Genomic DNA, 15,250 nt, shown 5'->3' on the forward strand with positions numbered 1-15,250 from the left:
GCGACGTAAGGATGTCAATCTTGTGGGAATACACGTTTGTAAACCAGCTGTTTTTATCCGGTCACTACGACCGTACATAATCCAATTACATCCGAAGACCTTGAACAGACACTACTAGACAAACATCCATATCTTGTGTCATATTTAGGTCACAGAAAGCATACAGTGACAATTTAGCTTTATTGCAGGTTTGCGCAGAGCGCACTGCGTTATTCCTTTCGGAAATAAGTCAAGGTAGCGTCTTTTTCGCGTGTGTGCACAATAATGTTCGTTCATTTGGACTCCAAGTGTTTGTTGTTTTATTTCATCTAGCACGTATCTTTCCGCTGACACTGGGCCAACTAGACTTGTATTATTGTGTGTGTTTTCAAGAAGAGGATTAGAACTGTTCCGCTGTACTGTAGAAATATAGACCAAATCCGGATTTTTTTTTTTCTTTTTTTTGGGGGGGGGGGGGGGGTATGGTGTGGAAGAGTTGCTTTCCTTTGTTTTCTTTGCTTATCCATGGAAACGGCATTGAGGCAAGCTAAGCGTGCCATTGTGGGCCTGCCTCAATGTTTCTATAGAAACAAGGGAAAGTAACTCTTCCACAACTCATACAAACTTGACAGACTGATTTCCGAACATCGTATATTAAGACACCGTCCAGACCAGAAGCTACAGGAAGAATAGACCCTTACACACAATGTCATGGGCGGTAGTGTACGGACTTCAAGCGGGAATGGTGGGGGTGGGGTTGCTGGCTCTCTACTTTGCCCTCAGCATCCCCACCCTGCTGTGTCTCGCCACCCTGGGTATGCTCTATTACGGGTACACCAAGGCCAGAAGGAAAGCGGCGGGTACCCTTCCTCTTGATGACAAGACAGTGCTCATCACTGGATGTGACACAGGTAACTTTAACCCCTAACTTTTCATGCTTGAGATACATTCAATTATTTTATAGACGCTCGTGCCTAATTATTTACTGTTATCTCTCTCTGTCTGTCTGTATTGGCACCTGTGTGTGTGTGTGTGTGTGTGTGTGTGTGTGTGTGTGTGTGTGGTGTGTGTGTGTGTGTGTGTGTGTGTGTGTGTTTGCAAGCGCGTGCGTGCGTGCGTGTATATCTGCCTGCGTGTGTGTGTGTGTGTGAATGTGTGTGTGTGTGTGTGTGTGATGTGTGTGTGTGCGTGTGTGTGTGTGTTTGCACAGTGTGCACCGTATGTGTTTCCGTCCGTGTGTGCGTGCGTGCGTGCGTGCGTGTGTGTGTGTGTGTGTGTGTGTGTGTGTGCATGATTTTAGGGGTCAACATGACCAAAAGTGAAGGTCAGAAGTAAGAAAAGACAGAAAACCGGCAGACAAAAAGTGTGTAGGCTTATGTAGTATTAAGACCGAGACTGAAACTTACATTGTGTACATTTGCTCACAAATGTTATTTACAGCGCAAGGGAAAATAAAGCAATCCATACACACTATTTCCATTGTCGCTCTTTTGTTCAGAATCACGTATACAATATTTTCATTGGTTCGAAAATATATACTAAGCTCTTTTTATTTTAAGGAATTGGTCATGCACTTGCCAAGTATCTGCACGAGCGTGGTTGTCACGTGATCGCCACAGTCTTCCGGCCTGAGGGGCAGGGGGCCACAGCCCTGCGTGACGTCAAATCTGAACGTATGACGGTGCTTCCTCTTGACGTCAGCAGTGACGACAGTGTGGCCGAGTGTCTACGTCATGTCAAAGGGATATGTGCAAACTCGGGTATGGTTGGGAGAAGACGTGGATTGTACAGCAAGTGCAGGGGATGAACAAGAAAACGAATAATTCGTAAAAAAAATGAAAACAAATTGCCCATGATATCATAGAGAGATTGTTTGGATTCTTTCAATTTATTTGTTTATGATTAAACGCGCACTCACATAATAAAGAATGGACATCATTGTTTAATTGATATAATATAATTGCTTGTTTTGGCCAGCAAGTACAGCGACATTGTTGTAAAAACAAGGGCAAATACTGCACCAATTTGTTTTAAATATAAAATAAAAATAACAAGTCGCGTAAGGCGAAAATACAATATTTAGTCAAGTAGCTGTCGAACTCACAGAATGAAACTGAACGCAACGCAACGCAGCAAGACCGTATACTCGTAGCATCGTCACTCCACCGCCCCTGGCAAAGGCAGTGCACGTGGAATTGACAAGAAGAGCGGGGTATTCGTTGCGCTGAGAAGGATAGCACGCTTTTCTGTACCTCTCTTCGTTTTAACTTTCTGAGCGTGTTTTTAATCCAAACATATCATATCTATATATTTTTGGAATCAGGAACCGACAAGGAATAAGATGAAAGTGTTTTTAAATTGATTTGGAAAAAAAAAATTTGATAATAATTTTTATATATTTAATTTTCAGAGCTTGTTTTTAATCCGAATATAACATATGTATATGTTTTTGGAATCAGCAAATGATGGAGAATAAGATAAACGTAAATTTGGATCGTTTTATAAATTTTTATTTTTTTTTACAATTTTCAGATTTTTAATGACCAAAGTCATTAATTAATTTTTAAGCCACCAAGCTGAAATGCAATACCGAACCCCGGGCTTCGTCGAAGAGTACTTGACCAAAATTTCAACCAATTTGGTTGAAAAATGAGGGCGTGACAGTGCCGCCTCAACTTTCACGAAAAGCCGGATATGACGTCATCAAAGACATTTATCAAAAAAATGAAAAAAAACGTTCGGGGATTTCATACCCAGGAACTCTCATGTCAAATTTCATAAAGATCGGTCCAGTAGTTTAGTCTGAATCGCTCTACACACACACACACACACACACAGACACACACACAGACACACACACGCACATACACCACGACCCTCGTTTCGATTCCCCCTCGATGTTAAAATATTTAGTCAAAACTTGACTAAATATAAAAAGCAAACAACATGATACAAACGTTCCAAACATTCCACGACTGGACCTATTGTATGAGAAGGAGCTATATAGGGCTTTGAAAATTGGGCAGGGGTACAGGGGGTCGCATGGCGGGGGTCTTGTGGGGTTGTGTGGGGGGGGAGGGAGGTCACCAAGATGCTGTTGAAATTATTTCGAGTCTTGAAAAACAGGTACATTTGCCAGGTAGGGGGTGGGTTGGAGGGACTTTGGGAACCCAGGAATCCCCCCCTCCCCCCCCCCCCCCCCCCCCCTGGACCTAGCCCTGCCCGCATTCTGCCTTTTCTACCCCGCAGGTCTGTGGGGCGTGGTGAACAACGCGGGACACAACTTTGTGGGTGACGTGGAGCTGACGACGATGAGGCAGTACCTGCTGGTGGCCAACATCAACATCTACGGCATGGTCAAGACCACGCGCGCCTTCCTGCCGCTCCTCAGACAGACCAGAGGTCAGTGTGTTGACTGACTATTGGGGCTTAACGTCCTCTTAGACCGGTTGGCCTATGTTGGGACAGGCTGAAGGTATGGTGTGGTACTTTGACTCGAACAAGCCCGCTAGGGCTGTCTTCTTCGACACGTCAGCATTGGGTTTGTCTCGTCAAAGTATGCAGATACAATCATGATAATCAGAGACGAAAGATGATGCATGTCTTCGTGTTTTCCAAGCCCTGAGACTTTCGCTGTGAACTTGGGATCTTTTTTGTGCGGATGTTTGCACACGGGGGTGTTTGGACACCAAAGGGAGTCTACAAAGAGTTGATTCCGATAAATAAATCGGGGATTCGAACCCACGCTGCAAGCATGGCAGGAATGGCAGGGACTGGAACTGCATCTTGTATGAGAGGAAGGGGCTTCACAATGAGACAGGGATACATTCGGTTTGCCGGGCGGGAGTCCCCCAGATACTGTTGAGCATCTGAAAGGAGGTATTTTGGGTTTTTCCTTGAGAACAAATTGTACATATGCCGGGTAGGAGGCCGGGGTGGGGGGGGGGTGAGGCTTCCAGAACCCAGGACCAGCCCTGACTGGAATCACTGGTAGGATTAACTGAAAGTTGGCATCTTGTTTCCAGTCGCCGACTATGTCTCTCATAGTGTGATGCCGTCTGGTGAAGTGAACTGGTGAGTTCGTCAACAGCTCTGCGGATTAGTTCTCCTCTGCCCGGGGGTGGTCAAGAAGGGGGGGGGAGGGGGTAGGGGGTGGCAGAGGAGGGGCATAAAAAGGGGAATGAGGGGCAATGAGATGGTACGCTTTCAGAACGTGCGGCGGAGTCTGATCCTCGTGACCACAGTCCCACAGATCTGAAGCTCACATGCATGACGAAGCAAATTAATCAGATGGGCGATTCACAAACTCGTGGAGCTGGACTAACAGCACTAATCCACACCAGATAGGCTGCTAACTTTCTAAATCAAGAATTAAGAAAAATGAAAAATTATTTTAACATTTAGTTCAGGACAAAACCCAACCATTGACAAGAACTTCGACCTATCTACCTTTCTTGTGAATGTTTGGTTTTGACCTGATTTAAAAGGTTCCAATAATTTAACCTTTCTGGGTTGTTTTTTTGATTTTGGGAAAAAAAACCAGTGCACTTACGAAATGCTAGAGCTGGATCCAGGGTGTCATCAAAATGTCCATGTGCACCTGCGAATCTGTAAATTGTATGATTTTGAGTTTTATTTATGTAATATTTGTCAACTATTTCTCACGGAATTTCGACTCTTCTCAGTTGCTACTATCCTTTGCTTCATCTTGTGAATGTTGTATTCGTTGTTATAGGTCGAATCGTGAATGTGACCAGCATCAAAGGCCAGATTTCCAGGCCTCTGAACGCTGCCTACAACATCACAAAGTATGGCGGAGAGACCTTCTCTGAAATCACCCGGATGGAGATGAGACAGTTCGGGGTCAAGGTCAGCATCATTGAACCTGGACACTTCGGTGGTGTCACTGGATGTATCAACAAAGATGGGGTGAGTATGGTTAGGTAAGATCTGGCGAAACGTTGCATAGGTAGACTGCAACATGCCGTGAAAGTTCAGTCAAGGTTTTAAGGTTTATTACTCATCACAAGTGACTTAATTGGGTATGAGAAGCGTGATTAACCTATGCAACAAATATAAAATGTATAGCCATTCAATAAACGTGAACTTGAAAAACAACAAATATATTAATAATAATAATAATAATAATAATAATATGGGAGATTTATAGAGCGCTTTACGTTCTCTAAGCGCTTTACAATGAAAAAAATATGAAAAAACAAACAAACATACATATACATACAAAGCAAAGCAAAAAAGCATGTGCAGCAGCATTCAGCACACAAGTGAACAACGAAACACTACATCAATACAAGCTGCAAGCATACTAACACAAGCAAAACATTCAAACATTCAAACACCTGATCAAAACTGCACCATATTGAAATAAAATTAATCAAAATACTGTGTGAAGAAGTGTGTTTTAAGGTTTGATTTGAAGGAACAAAATGTTTGGCAGTGTCGGATAGAGTAAGGGAGAGAGTTCCACGCAACGGCAGCAGAGTGGGAGAAGGCTCTCTGGCCGTGCTGTTTGCGACTAAAAGAAGATAGACGGAATATTCTAGTGTCTACAGAGGAGCGGAGGGATCGTGAGGGTGTATAGAGTGTGAACAGGTCAGACAGGTAGGATGGGGCTGAGCCAGATATGGTCAAATTTGGTTCGTCTGTCTGTCTCTCCTCTCTTTCAAGCGCTCTCTCTCTCTCTGCAACGGGGTCCTGACTTGGCCTTAATGGTCCGCTGGACCCATTAAGCAACAGTTAACTAACTAACTAACTCTCTCTGCAACAACATACAAGAGCCACAAAAATAAGGCTTTATTCTTTTAAGGCCTCATTTCCAATATGACCTTAGCAAAATAAGGCCTTTTTTCTTTTAAGGGCTCTTAAAAATAAGGCTGGACAAACTGAGGGGAACGGGAGGGGAATACAGTTGCTGGCCAGGCGGGGGTGGGTGTCTGGGGGGGGGGGTGCCTCGCCCCCAGATACTGTTGACATTATGCATTAGAAAGGGGTAGTTTGGATCTCTCCTTGAGAAAAAAGGTACACAATGTGCCGGGTGTACCTTCGAAGAAGCTTCCGGAACCCAGCCCCCCCCCCCCCCTCTCTCTCTCTCTCTCTGGATCCAGCCCTGCACTTCACCACCGTCCAAATGTATGTCTCGGTGACAGATAGCGAGGATCCGACGAGAGTTTGACGAGATGTGGGCCGAGGCTTCAGACGAGGTTAAAGAGGTGTTTAGCCGGGACCACTTTGACAAGATCATGAGCGAGATCGAAGCGGACGCCGGACGCTCGCATCCGACCTTGACCCCTGTGGTGAAGGCCATTTCGGATGCCCTGTTCTCCGGTGACCCGGACTATCGCTATATCGTGGACGGTTCAAATCAACTGCTCGACAAAGACCCGGTATGTTCAATAATGCAGAGGCACGCGAGGGGAGAGGGGGGGGGAGGGGGTCACACAATGACATGCTAACACACACATGCACGCACGTGCGCAACACGGCACTCTGTCGCACAGGCAGCGGAATCAGTGTTTGTTTAATACGAGGGCTGTTCCATTATTATTTAGAATCCAGGCTCCTGGCAAAATGGCGTTAAATACAAAATCATGCCGTTAAATAATAGACTATCATGAGGCTTGACACAAAAAATGAAGTTCCAGAGTTATGTCGTTTTCATATGGTCGACTCGGAAAGATACTCAGCGCGCAATGTATGAGATTGCGTCATGAAGCTCAAATTCGCGATTTCGGAGCCATAACTTACAATAACTACAAAATAAGGGTTAAACGAGGCCGATCTGCATGAAAGTGTGATGACTTGTTTCAGGGTGAACGCTCTTTGTAGAGCCGTGGTGTAAAACTGGTACAGCAATTTCAAACCGGGTAGACGGAGCCTCGAACATGATACCCATCCTGGTCTACTCCTTTCATTCGTTATCCTCGAAAACATTGGCGCTGTTGAACAGATAATAAGAAAAGATCACTTAATTATAATCAGGGAGATGCAATATGCCCTTGGCATTAAAAGCTCTGCATTTGAACAGATCTGACACAAATATTAATGGCCCCAAAGCGATTTGCCGGTTGGGTACCACATGAACCCAGTGACGGGTAAAAGAGGGGTAGGGCAGAGTGTTGCCTGACAAAACTTGAACAAATCAGTAATGGCTTGTCCAAATCAACATGGAATATCGTCAGTGGTAAAAAAAAACACCTGGATTAATTAGCTCCAATCTGAAACCAAACAACTGTCGTCTGTTCGGGTGTTTAACCAGGTGACCCAACCCCTGCCAAGTTCAAATAACAAGACACCCTATCAAGGCATTTGGTTTAAACAAAACTTTATTCAATTTTAATCATGACAAGAACAATGCATGGATGATTACATACTCAAGCATATAATGCTTATTTTAAGCAATCATAGTATTTACAAAACAAAGGTTAGCATGATGGCGGAATAAGTACATTAGCTACTTTCAGGAAACGAAAAACAAAACAAAAGACAAAACAGATACACAAACAAGCAGAAAATGGGAAGGGGTTGGTGATACATGAGGTAGGGAAAGGGCAGCTAGCTAGTAGCTAGCTTAAGGGAAACAAGTCGCGTAAGGCGAAAATTCAATATTTAGTCAAGTAGATGTCGAACTCACAGAATGAAACTGAACGCAATGCCATTTTTCAGCAAGACCGTATACTCGTAGCATCGTCAGTCCACCGCTCATGGCAAAGGCAGTGAAATTGACAAGAAGAGCGGGGTAGTAGTTGCGCTAAGAAGGATAGCACGCTTTTCTGTACCTCTCTTTGTTTTAACTTTCTGAGCGTGTTTTTAATCCAAACATATCATATCTATATGTTTTTGGAATCAGGAACCGACAAGGAATAAGATGAAAGTGTTTTTAAATTGATTTCGACAATTTAATTTTGATAATAATTTTTATATATTTAATTTTCAGAGCTTGTTTTTAATCCGAATATAACATATTTATATGTTTTTGGAATCAGCAAATGATGGAGAATAAGATAAACGTAAATTTGGATCGGTTTATAAATTTTTTTTTTTTTTTACACTTTTCCGATTTTTAATGACCAAAGTCATTAATTAATTTTTAAGCCACCAAGCTGAAATGCAATACTGAAGTCCGGGCTTCGTCGAAGATTACTTGACCAAAATTTCAACCAATTTGGTTGAAAAATGAGGGCGTGACAGTGCCGCCTCAACTTTCACGAAAAGCCGGATATGACGTCATCAAAGACATTTATCAAAAAAATGAAAAAAACGTTCCGGGATTTCATACCCAGGAACTCTCATGTCAAATTTCATAAAGATCGGTCCAGTAGTTTAGTCTGAATCGCTCTACACACACACACACACACACACAGACACACACACAGACACACACACGCACATACACCACGACCCTCGTTTCGATTCCCCCTCGATGTTAAAATATTTAGTCAAAACTTGACTAAATATAAAAAGAAGAAGAAGAAGAAGACTTGGAGCGCCAATATTTGAGGGGATTTTTTCAATTATAATAAGTGCACATAAGACACTCGCACAAAGTTAATGCGTATTGTGATCAGAGGAAAAGTCACTACATTGCGCATAAATCGAGACATAATTGATAAGTCGGAAAACAACAAAAGAACATGAGAGAGGTTATGGGGAAAAATTTGTCAGGCAGCATGTCGCATGACAGTGTCTAATAAATGTAATGAGTGAAGTATAGAGGCTCATTTACGGAACCTGCCCGTCTGTCTAATATAGTCCTGTACAGTTATGAATATGGTCTGGTTGACATTTCGTGAATATTGCGGGATGCCTTTCAATAATACTTCGATATACTTATAATCATTTATCAAATTATCAATGGACAATAATCTTATATCTCTATACAAGGGACAATGCAATAAGTAATGTTCAGCAGTCTCGCTGGGATAACCACACTCGCATTGAGAGCAATCCTTAAGGTGCCGCTTACATAAATCAAAATTCAAATCACTCATACCAATACGCAGTCTGCAATGATGTACTTGTTCAAATCTTTCTCCAAAATAATAATGGCATGGTACTTTAAAATCAGCATTTAACAAATAATTTTTGAACTCGCTCAAGGAGGTGGTCATTTTAACGTTATCTGGTAAGGTGTTCCATAGTACAGTCGTTTTGGGGATAAAAGAGTTGCGAAATAATTCGGTTCTATGAGGAGGCACATATCTTTCTAATGGTCTTCGTCTATGATACGGATTAATGTCAACTACAAGAGGGGGCAATACATTTACTAAGTACTGGGGGCATTTGTTATGTATCATCTTATGAAAAACAATTAATTTATGTCTTTTCCTTCGTTCTTCAAGGCTACATAGCCCACTTTCCTCATACAGCTTTGCATGGCTAGTGCCCTTAACTCCACCTATTATAATTCGTAGGGCTTCTAAGTGTAATTTTTCTAATGCATTTAAACACTGTGACGCTTGAGGACAGGCATACAGTTACGTCTGACTGCTGTGTCCACCACTAATGGTCGAACATTTTCGAGGCTTGGCACAAACACCGTCCAAACACAGGTATTCGAGGGCTTATGCTGCAACATGACAACGCACCTGTCTATACTGCCTTTGCGACAACAGATTTCTTGGCACCAAAGGGAGCACTGCTGCTGGTTGCATCCACCCTATTTTCTTGACATCTCCCCATGATAGTTCAGCCTGTTCTCGGATTTCAAGAATTAGCCGCGGAAACACAGGTAGAGACCCCTGAATACTCTGTCCGAGCCTTCACGAGGGCCATACCAGGTATAGCTGATGTCACGTGGTGCCAGGCCAGAATGAGAACGTTTGAGAGGATGGCCAGTTGGGTGTCGGCTGGGGAAGGATTGGTCTAGAAAATGGCCTGGTTAGATTGTTGATATGTGTTTCCGTTTCTGAGATTCTAAATAATTATGGAACAGCCTACGTATGTGCATGCGTGCCGATTTTTATGGAAGGCGAAAATGGGTCAAATGATCGATCAAAAGAATCGATCAAAAGGATCGATCCTTTTCGCGTTTGACCCTTTCCGCCCGACGCGCGGAAAGGGTCAAATGATCGAGCAAAAAGATCGATCAAAAGGATCGATCCTTTCGCGTTTGACTCTTTCCGCCCGACGCGCGGAAAGGGTCAAATGATCTTTCTTTCTTTATTTATTTGGTGTTTAACGTCGTTTTCAAGGTCAAATGATTGAGTAAAAGGATCGTGCAAAAGGATCGATCCTTTTACACGATACTTTGAACGAGCAGTTTCATCGCGCTGTTTCGGAAAATCATGGAACGGATTAGCACAAAGAACGAATCTAGAAAGTAAAGTAAATAGATTACGTGTTCTGATGCGGCGTGAAGGAGCATGAAATATCAAGAGAAATAAACAAAAAATTCTTCTTGTTTTAGCGAGTACATTTAGGGGTGTGCAGTTAAAATTACTGTGTGAAAAGTGTTTGGCGCGAAGCGTTCGTCTGCAACAGATCTAGATGTGCCACTTTCAGCACGTATACAGGAACGTGTACGGGTAACGTCATCAAATCTAGTTTTTACGTCACGCGTTTGAGCCGAGATCTGCAGTCTTGGTAAACAATGTATGATTTGAAACATTGCCAATGTCATTGGAGAAAAAAAGTGAGTCACGGGAGACGGAATATCTACACGTACACGTACAGGTCTTTGCGACAGGTTCGATCATCTAGAACACTGGACGCACGTACACGCGAACTGAAATCTGAAGTCAGTTTGCCACCAACATGTGAACTCCAGACTGTGTGCCGGTAAAATTCCGGTTCCACTTTTTGTCGGCACCGGATCCAGTAACAGGATCGATCCTTTTGATCGATCCTTTTGATCGATCGTTGACCCTTTCCGCGCGTCGGGCGGAAAGGGTCAAACGCGAAAGGATCGATCCTTTTGATCGATCCTTTTGCTCGATCATTTGACCCTTTTCGCCTTCCATAGATTTGTATATGCTCTCGCGTTGGTGTGCTGGATAATATACAGTTGCACCCCCCCCTCCCCCCCATTAAAAGTCGCCCCCCCCCCCCCCCCCCCCCCCCCATTTAAGACTTCCCCCATGTTTTAGATTTTCCGTTCATAACCTCTGTAAACGTAACCCCATTTAAAGACTCCCTCCTTTTTACTTCTAGTCAAGTTTTGACTAAATGTTTTAACATAGTGGGGGAATCGAGACGAGGGTCGTGATGTATGTGTGTGTGTGCGTGTGTGTATGTGTGTGTGTGTCTGTAGCTGTGCGTGTGTGTGTGTAGAGCGATTCAAAGTAAACTACTGGACCGATCTTTATGAAATTTTACATGAGAGTTCCTGGGTATGATATCCCCAGATGTTTATTTCATTTTTTCGATAAATATCTTTTATGACGTCATATCCGGCTTTTTGTAAAAGTTGAGGCGGCACTGTCACACCTTCATTTTTCAATCAAATTGATTGACATTTTGGCCAAGCAATCTTCGACGAAGGCCGGACTTCGGTATTGCATTTCAGCATTGAGGCTTAAAAATTAATTAATGACTTTGGTCATTAAAAATCTAAAAATTGTAATAATTTTGTTTTTTTATAAAACAATCCAAAATTACTTTTATTTTATTCTTCATCATGTTCTGATTCCAAAAACATATAAATATGTTATATTCGGATTAAAAACAAGTTTTAAAAATTAAAAATATAAAAATTATGATTAAAATTAAATTTCCGAAATCGTTTTAAAAACATTTTCATCTTATTCCTTGTCGGTTCCTGTTTCCAAAAACATATAGATATGGTATGTTTGGATTAAAAACACGCTCAGAAAGTTAAAACGAAGAGAGGTACAGTAAAGCGTGCTATGCAGCACAGCGCAACCGCTACCGCGCTAAACAGGCTCGTCACTTTCACTGCCTTTTGCACTAGCGGCGGACAACGGTCATTGTGAAAAAATGCAGTGCGTTCCGTTTCATTCTGTGAGTTCCACAGCTTGACTAAATGAAGTAATTTCGCCTTACGCGACTTGCGAGTTAAGACCTGGTTTTCTGAGATTTTGGGAGGTCTTGAAAGGGGCCGGGGGTGCAACTGTAAAAAGTATAGTCTTTCCGGGGTGCAACTGTAAAAAGTATAGTCTTTCCGGGGTGCAACTGTAAAAAGTATAGTCTTTCCGGGGTGCAACTGTAAAAAGTATAGTCTTTCCGGGGTGCAACTGTAAAAAGTATAGTTTTTCCGGGGTGCAACTGTAAAAAGTATAGTCTTTCCGGGGTGCAACTGTAAAAAGTATAGTCTTTCCGGGGTGCAACTGTAAAAAGTATAGTCTTTCCGGGGTGCAACTGTAAAAAGTATAGTCTTTCCGGGGTGCAACTGTAAAAAGTATAGTCTTTCCGGGGTGCACTGTAAAAAGTATAGTCTTTCCGGGGTGCAACTGTAAAAAGTATAGTCTTTCCGGGGTGCAACTGTAAAAAGTATAGTCTTTCCGGGGTGCAACTGTATAAAGTATAGTCTTTCCGCACCTCAAAATAAATGACTGTTTATGTTTTCAGATGCTGGTTCGGGTAAAGCCGTTCCTGTCAGATCGTTTGTTTGATGCTTTGGTGTCATATTTCTACCTTTGAATCTTCAAGACACAGCTAGAAACCAAGGAATCACCAACCAGTCCCAGGAAAAATGGAAAGACTGCATTATGTAACGTGTTGAAGAAATGACGGAATTTCGATGTGTATTTTATAATCGTTGACAGGTAGGTTAGACGTGTCGAAGACAATTTTCCGTTTTAATGTATTCTTTTTTTAATGCACAATAAAGTGTTGATATTGTTATTATTGTTATTGTTCAATAAAGTGTTGATATTGTTATTATTGTTATTGTTCAATAAAGTGTTGATATTGTTATTATTGTTATTGTTCAATAAAGGAATTTTAGAACTGATCAAAAAAGACAGTGCTATTGAAAAATGCGGGGAAGTGCTTTAGTGTACTGTTCAGTCAGAAATCCCCGGAGAAGCGGACATTTTGCTTTGCTCAGTCAAGAGTAACTTTGATTGCCTAGAACTGGTGTAACATGTGTATATATACAATATACCGATTTGCCGCGAATAAATGTACATCCTTTGTCGGAGTGTTTGTGTTATAAGAGAGAGAGAGAGAGAGAGAGAGAGAGAGAGAGAGAGAGAGAGAGAGAGAGAGAGAGAGAGAGACAGACAGAGACAGAGACAGAGACAGAGAGAGACAGAGAGAGACAGAAAGAGACAGACAGAAAGACACAGAGAGAGAGACAGATAAAGAGACAGACAGACAGACAGACAGACAGAGACAGACAGAAAGACAGACAGAGAGAGAGAGAGACATACACACACTCACACACACACACACACACACACACTGACACACACACACACACACACACACACACACACACACACACTGGCACAACTTGAACTTGAGAACGTTATTACATAAAGATTATAGCGTTAGGTCCAAATGATTCTTTCTTACGCGGCTAGTCCTTGCAGCAACAACACACTTGAAACATAACTTCATGCACGAACAGCGAGAACGAAACAATTAAACAACCAACAAAACTGCGTAAAAATTTGACAAGCAAACAAAGAAGCAGCAAAACTAGTGGAGAAAAATCAAAGCTTATCAACAAGCAAACATTCTGAAGCAAAGAAGATCAATACAACTAATAAAAAAAATAATACAAGAGAAAAAAAACACCACTTAATTAAAGATTAAATTATAATTTTCAAAAGCATTGACTAACAACGGAACAATCAATATCATTAAGTAAGACAGAAGATGGAAAAATACAATAGCACAACATTTCTGAAACAGATATAACTATGTGTAAATCTTCAGTCTTGGAAAATGTAAGGCCGAAAAGTAGATAAAGAGAGAGAGAGACACACACACACTCAAACACACTGCACACACACACACACAAACACACACGCGCACGCCCACACACGCACACAAACACACACACACACACACAAACACACACGCGCACGCCCACACACGCACACAAACACACACACACACACATGTCATGACATAGAGCACTAACGACACGGGCTGACCGTGCAAACCAGCGTTAAAAACCGAAACCACACAGTGCTCGTTCAAGGGAATCTATTCCCAACTTTTGGGAGTAAGCTTATTTATCTCCCTTCCTGCGCACTTCCTGTCTGTTTTGCGTTTGCTTGAGATTTGAGGGGTTTCAGAAGAGGCGATTTGGGGGAACTATGTCGAATGGCAGGCTTGCCAATGGAGCCCTTGGCCCTGCACCCAGACTGATAATGCAGGTGAGAAAGGCTGGTGTCATATTTTTCCAGATCAAACTTTAAAAGTAGGAAAACTTCACCTTTTTGTTTTCAAGTTGACAGTCTGTGGGGCAGTCAGTGCACAGGCGGAAGGTATCGTTCACTGGACCACTACTTACATACTACATAGAAAGTAGTCTTTCTATGTAAGTAGTGGTCCAGTGAACGATACCTTCCGCCTGTGGTCAGTGTTGGTGTTACTACAGTGGTCGCCGGTTAATATGACCGCGGTTAATATGACCAGCCGCGTATTATGACCAATTTTAACCGGTCCGGAATTGTCCTTCTTTGTTATGTATTAGAAAAAGCCGCTTAATATGACCACAACGCCGCTTAATATGGCCACATTGTTTCGAGAAAATGGCAACAAGTTCACATCTTTTTCAGTTTGAAATCACTCGGGGGGAAAAAATACATACGATTTTTTTAAAAAGGCAAAAAGGCGTGCGATATTTTCTTTCTTTTTCGTGAATGAAACTAAAGTGATCAGTGATCAGTGCTCAGTGATCTTTAATGAGAGCGCTCATAGAGAAACTGAGGTCTGGACTTCAAAGTCGCGGCTACAACATGGAGAAGTTTGGAGCCTTTGACAATGAAGTGAAGGATCTCCTCTGGTCTAGCACCAACACACAGACCAACATCCGTGATTTTTTCCAGGCCCCAAGGTGAACATTTGGATGTGTATATGCCGTTTCTTCCATTTACTTTTCATTCCATTTCAATTTCTTTTCAACGGACGTCATCATGGAGAAGTTTGGAGCCTTTGACAATGAAGTGAAGGATCTCCTCTGGTCTAGCACCAACACACAGACCAACATCCGTGATTTTTTACAGGCCCCTAAGTGAACATTTGGACGTGTATATGCCGTTTCTTCTAACTACTTTTCATTCCAATCCAATTCATTTTCAACGGACGTCATCATGGAGAAGTGTGGAGCCTTTGA

At 42.3% G+C, this 15,250-nt stretch overlaps 2 protein-coding genes across 2 annotated transcripts in view; both read left to right on the forward strand.

Moving 5' to 3' along the window:
• The first annotated feature begins 10 nt into the window (after nucleotides 1-10).
• Nucleotides 11-13,092, forward strand: LOC138958256 (D-beta-hydroxybutyrate dehydrogenase, mitochondrial-like). The gene is made up of 7 exons (XM_070329367.1): nucleotides 11-234; nucleotides 567-890; nucleotides 1,539-1,739; nucleotides 3,229-3,381; nucleotides 4,715-4,908; nucleotides 6,147-6,383; nucleotides 12,526-13,092. Exons 2-7 carry the CDS (start codon nucleotides 686-688, stop codon nucleotides 12,595-12,597), a joined length of 1,062 nt encoding a protein of 353 aa, XP_070185468.1. The 5' UTR covers nucleotides 11-234; nucleotides 567-685; the 3' UTR covers nucleotides 12,598-13,092.
• Nucleotides 13,093-14,168: 1,076 nt separating this feature from the next.
• Nucleotides 14,169-15,250, forward strand: part of LOC138958262 (TGF-beta-activated kinase 1 and MAP3K7-binding protein 1-like) — a 30,243-nt gene continuing 29,161 nt past the window's right edge. Inside the window, exon 1 of the mRNA XM_070329372.1 lies at nucleotides 14,169-14,288. Coding sequence (XP_070185473.1) covers nucleotides 14,229-14,288 — 60 coding nt within the window. The 5' untranslated portion in view covers nucleotides 14,169-14,228. The remainder of the gene's footprint in view (nucleotides 14,289-15,250) is intronic.

The sequence above is a fragment of the Littorina saxatilis genome, linkage group LG2, assembly GCF_037325665.1.
Source record: "Littorina saxatilis isolate snail1 linkage group LG2, US_GU_Lsax_2.0, whole genome shotgun sequence".
Classification (NCBI taxonomy): domain Eukaryota; kingdom Metazoa; phylum Mollusca; class Gastropoda; order Littorinimorpha; family Littorinidae; genus Littorina; species Littorina saxatilis.

Excerpts from the sequence above, each read along its gene's own strand:
- LOC138958256 (XM_070329367.1), top strand. The coding sequence starts at position 686 with ATGTCATGGGCGGTAGTGTACGGACTTCAAGCGGGAATGGTGGGGGTG. Across the intron at positions 4,909-6,146 it reads GATGTATCAACAAAGATGGG|ATAGCGAGGATCCGACGAGA; the intron begins GTGAGTATGGTT and ends TCTCGGTGACAG. Across the intron at positions 6,384-12,525 it reads AACTGCTCGACAAAGACCCG|ATGCTGGTTCGGGTAAAGCC; the intron begins GTATGTTCAATA and ends TTATGTTTTCAG.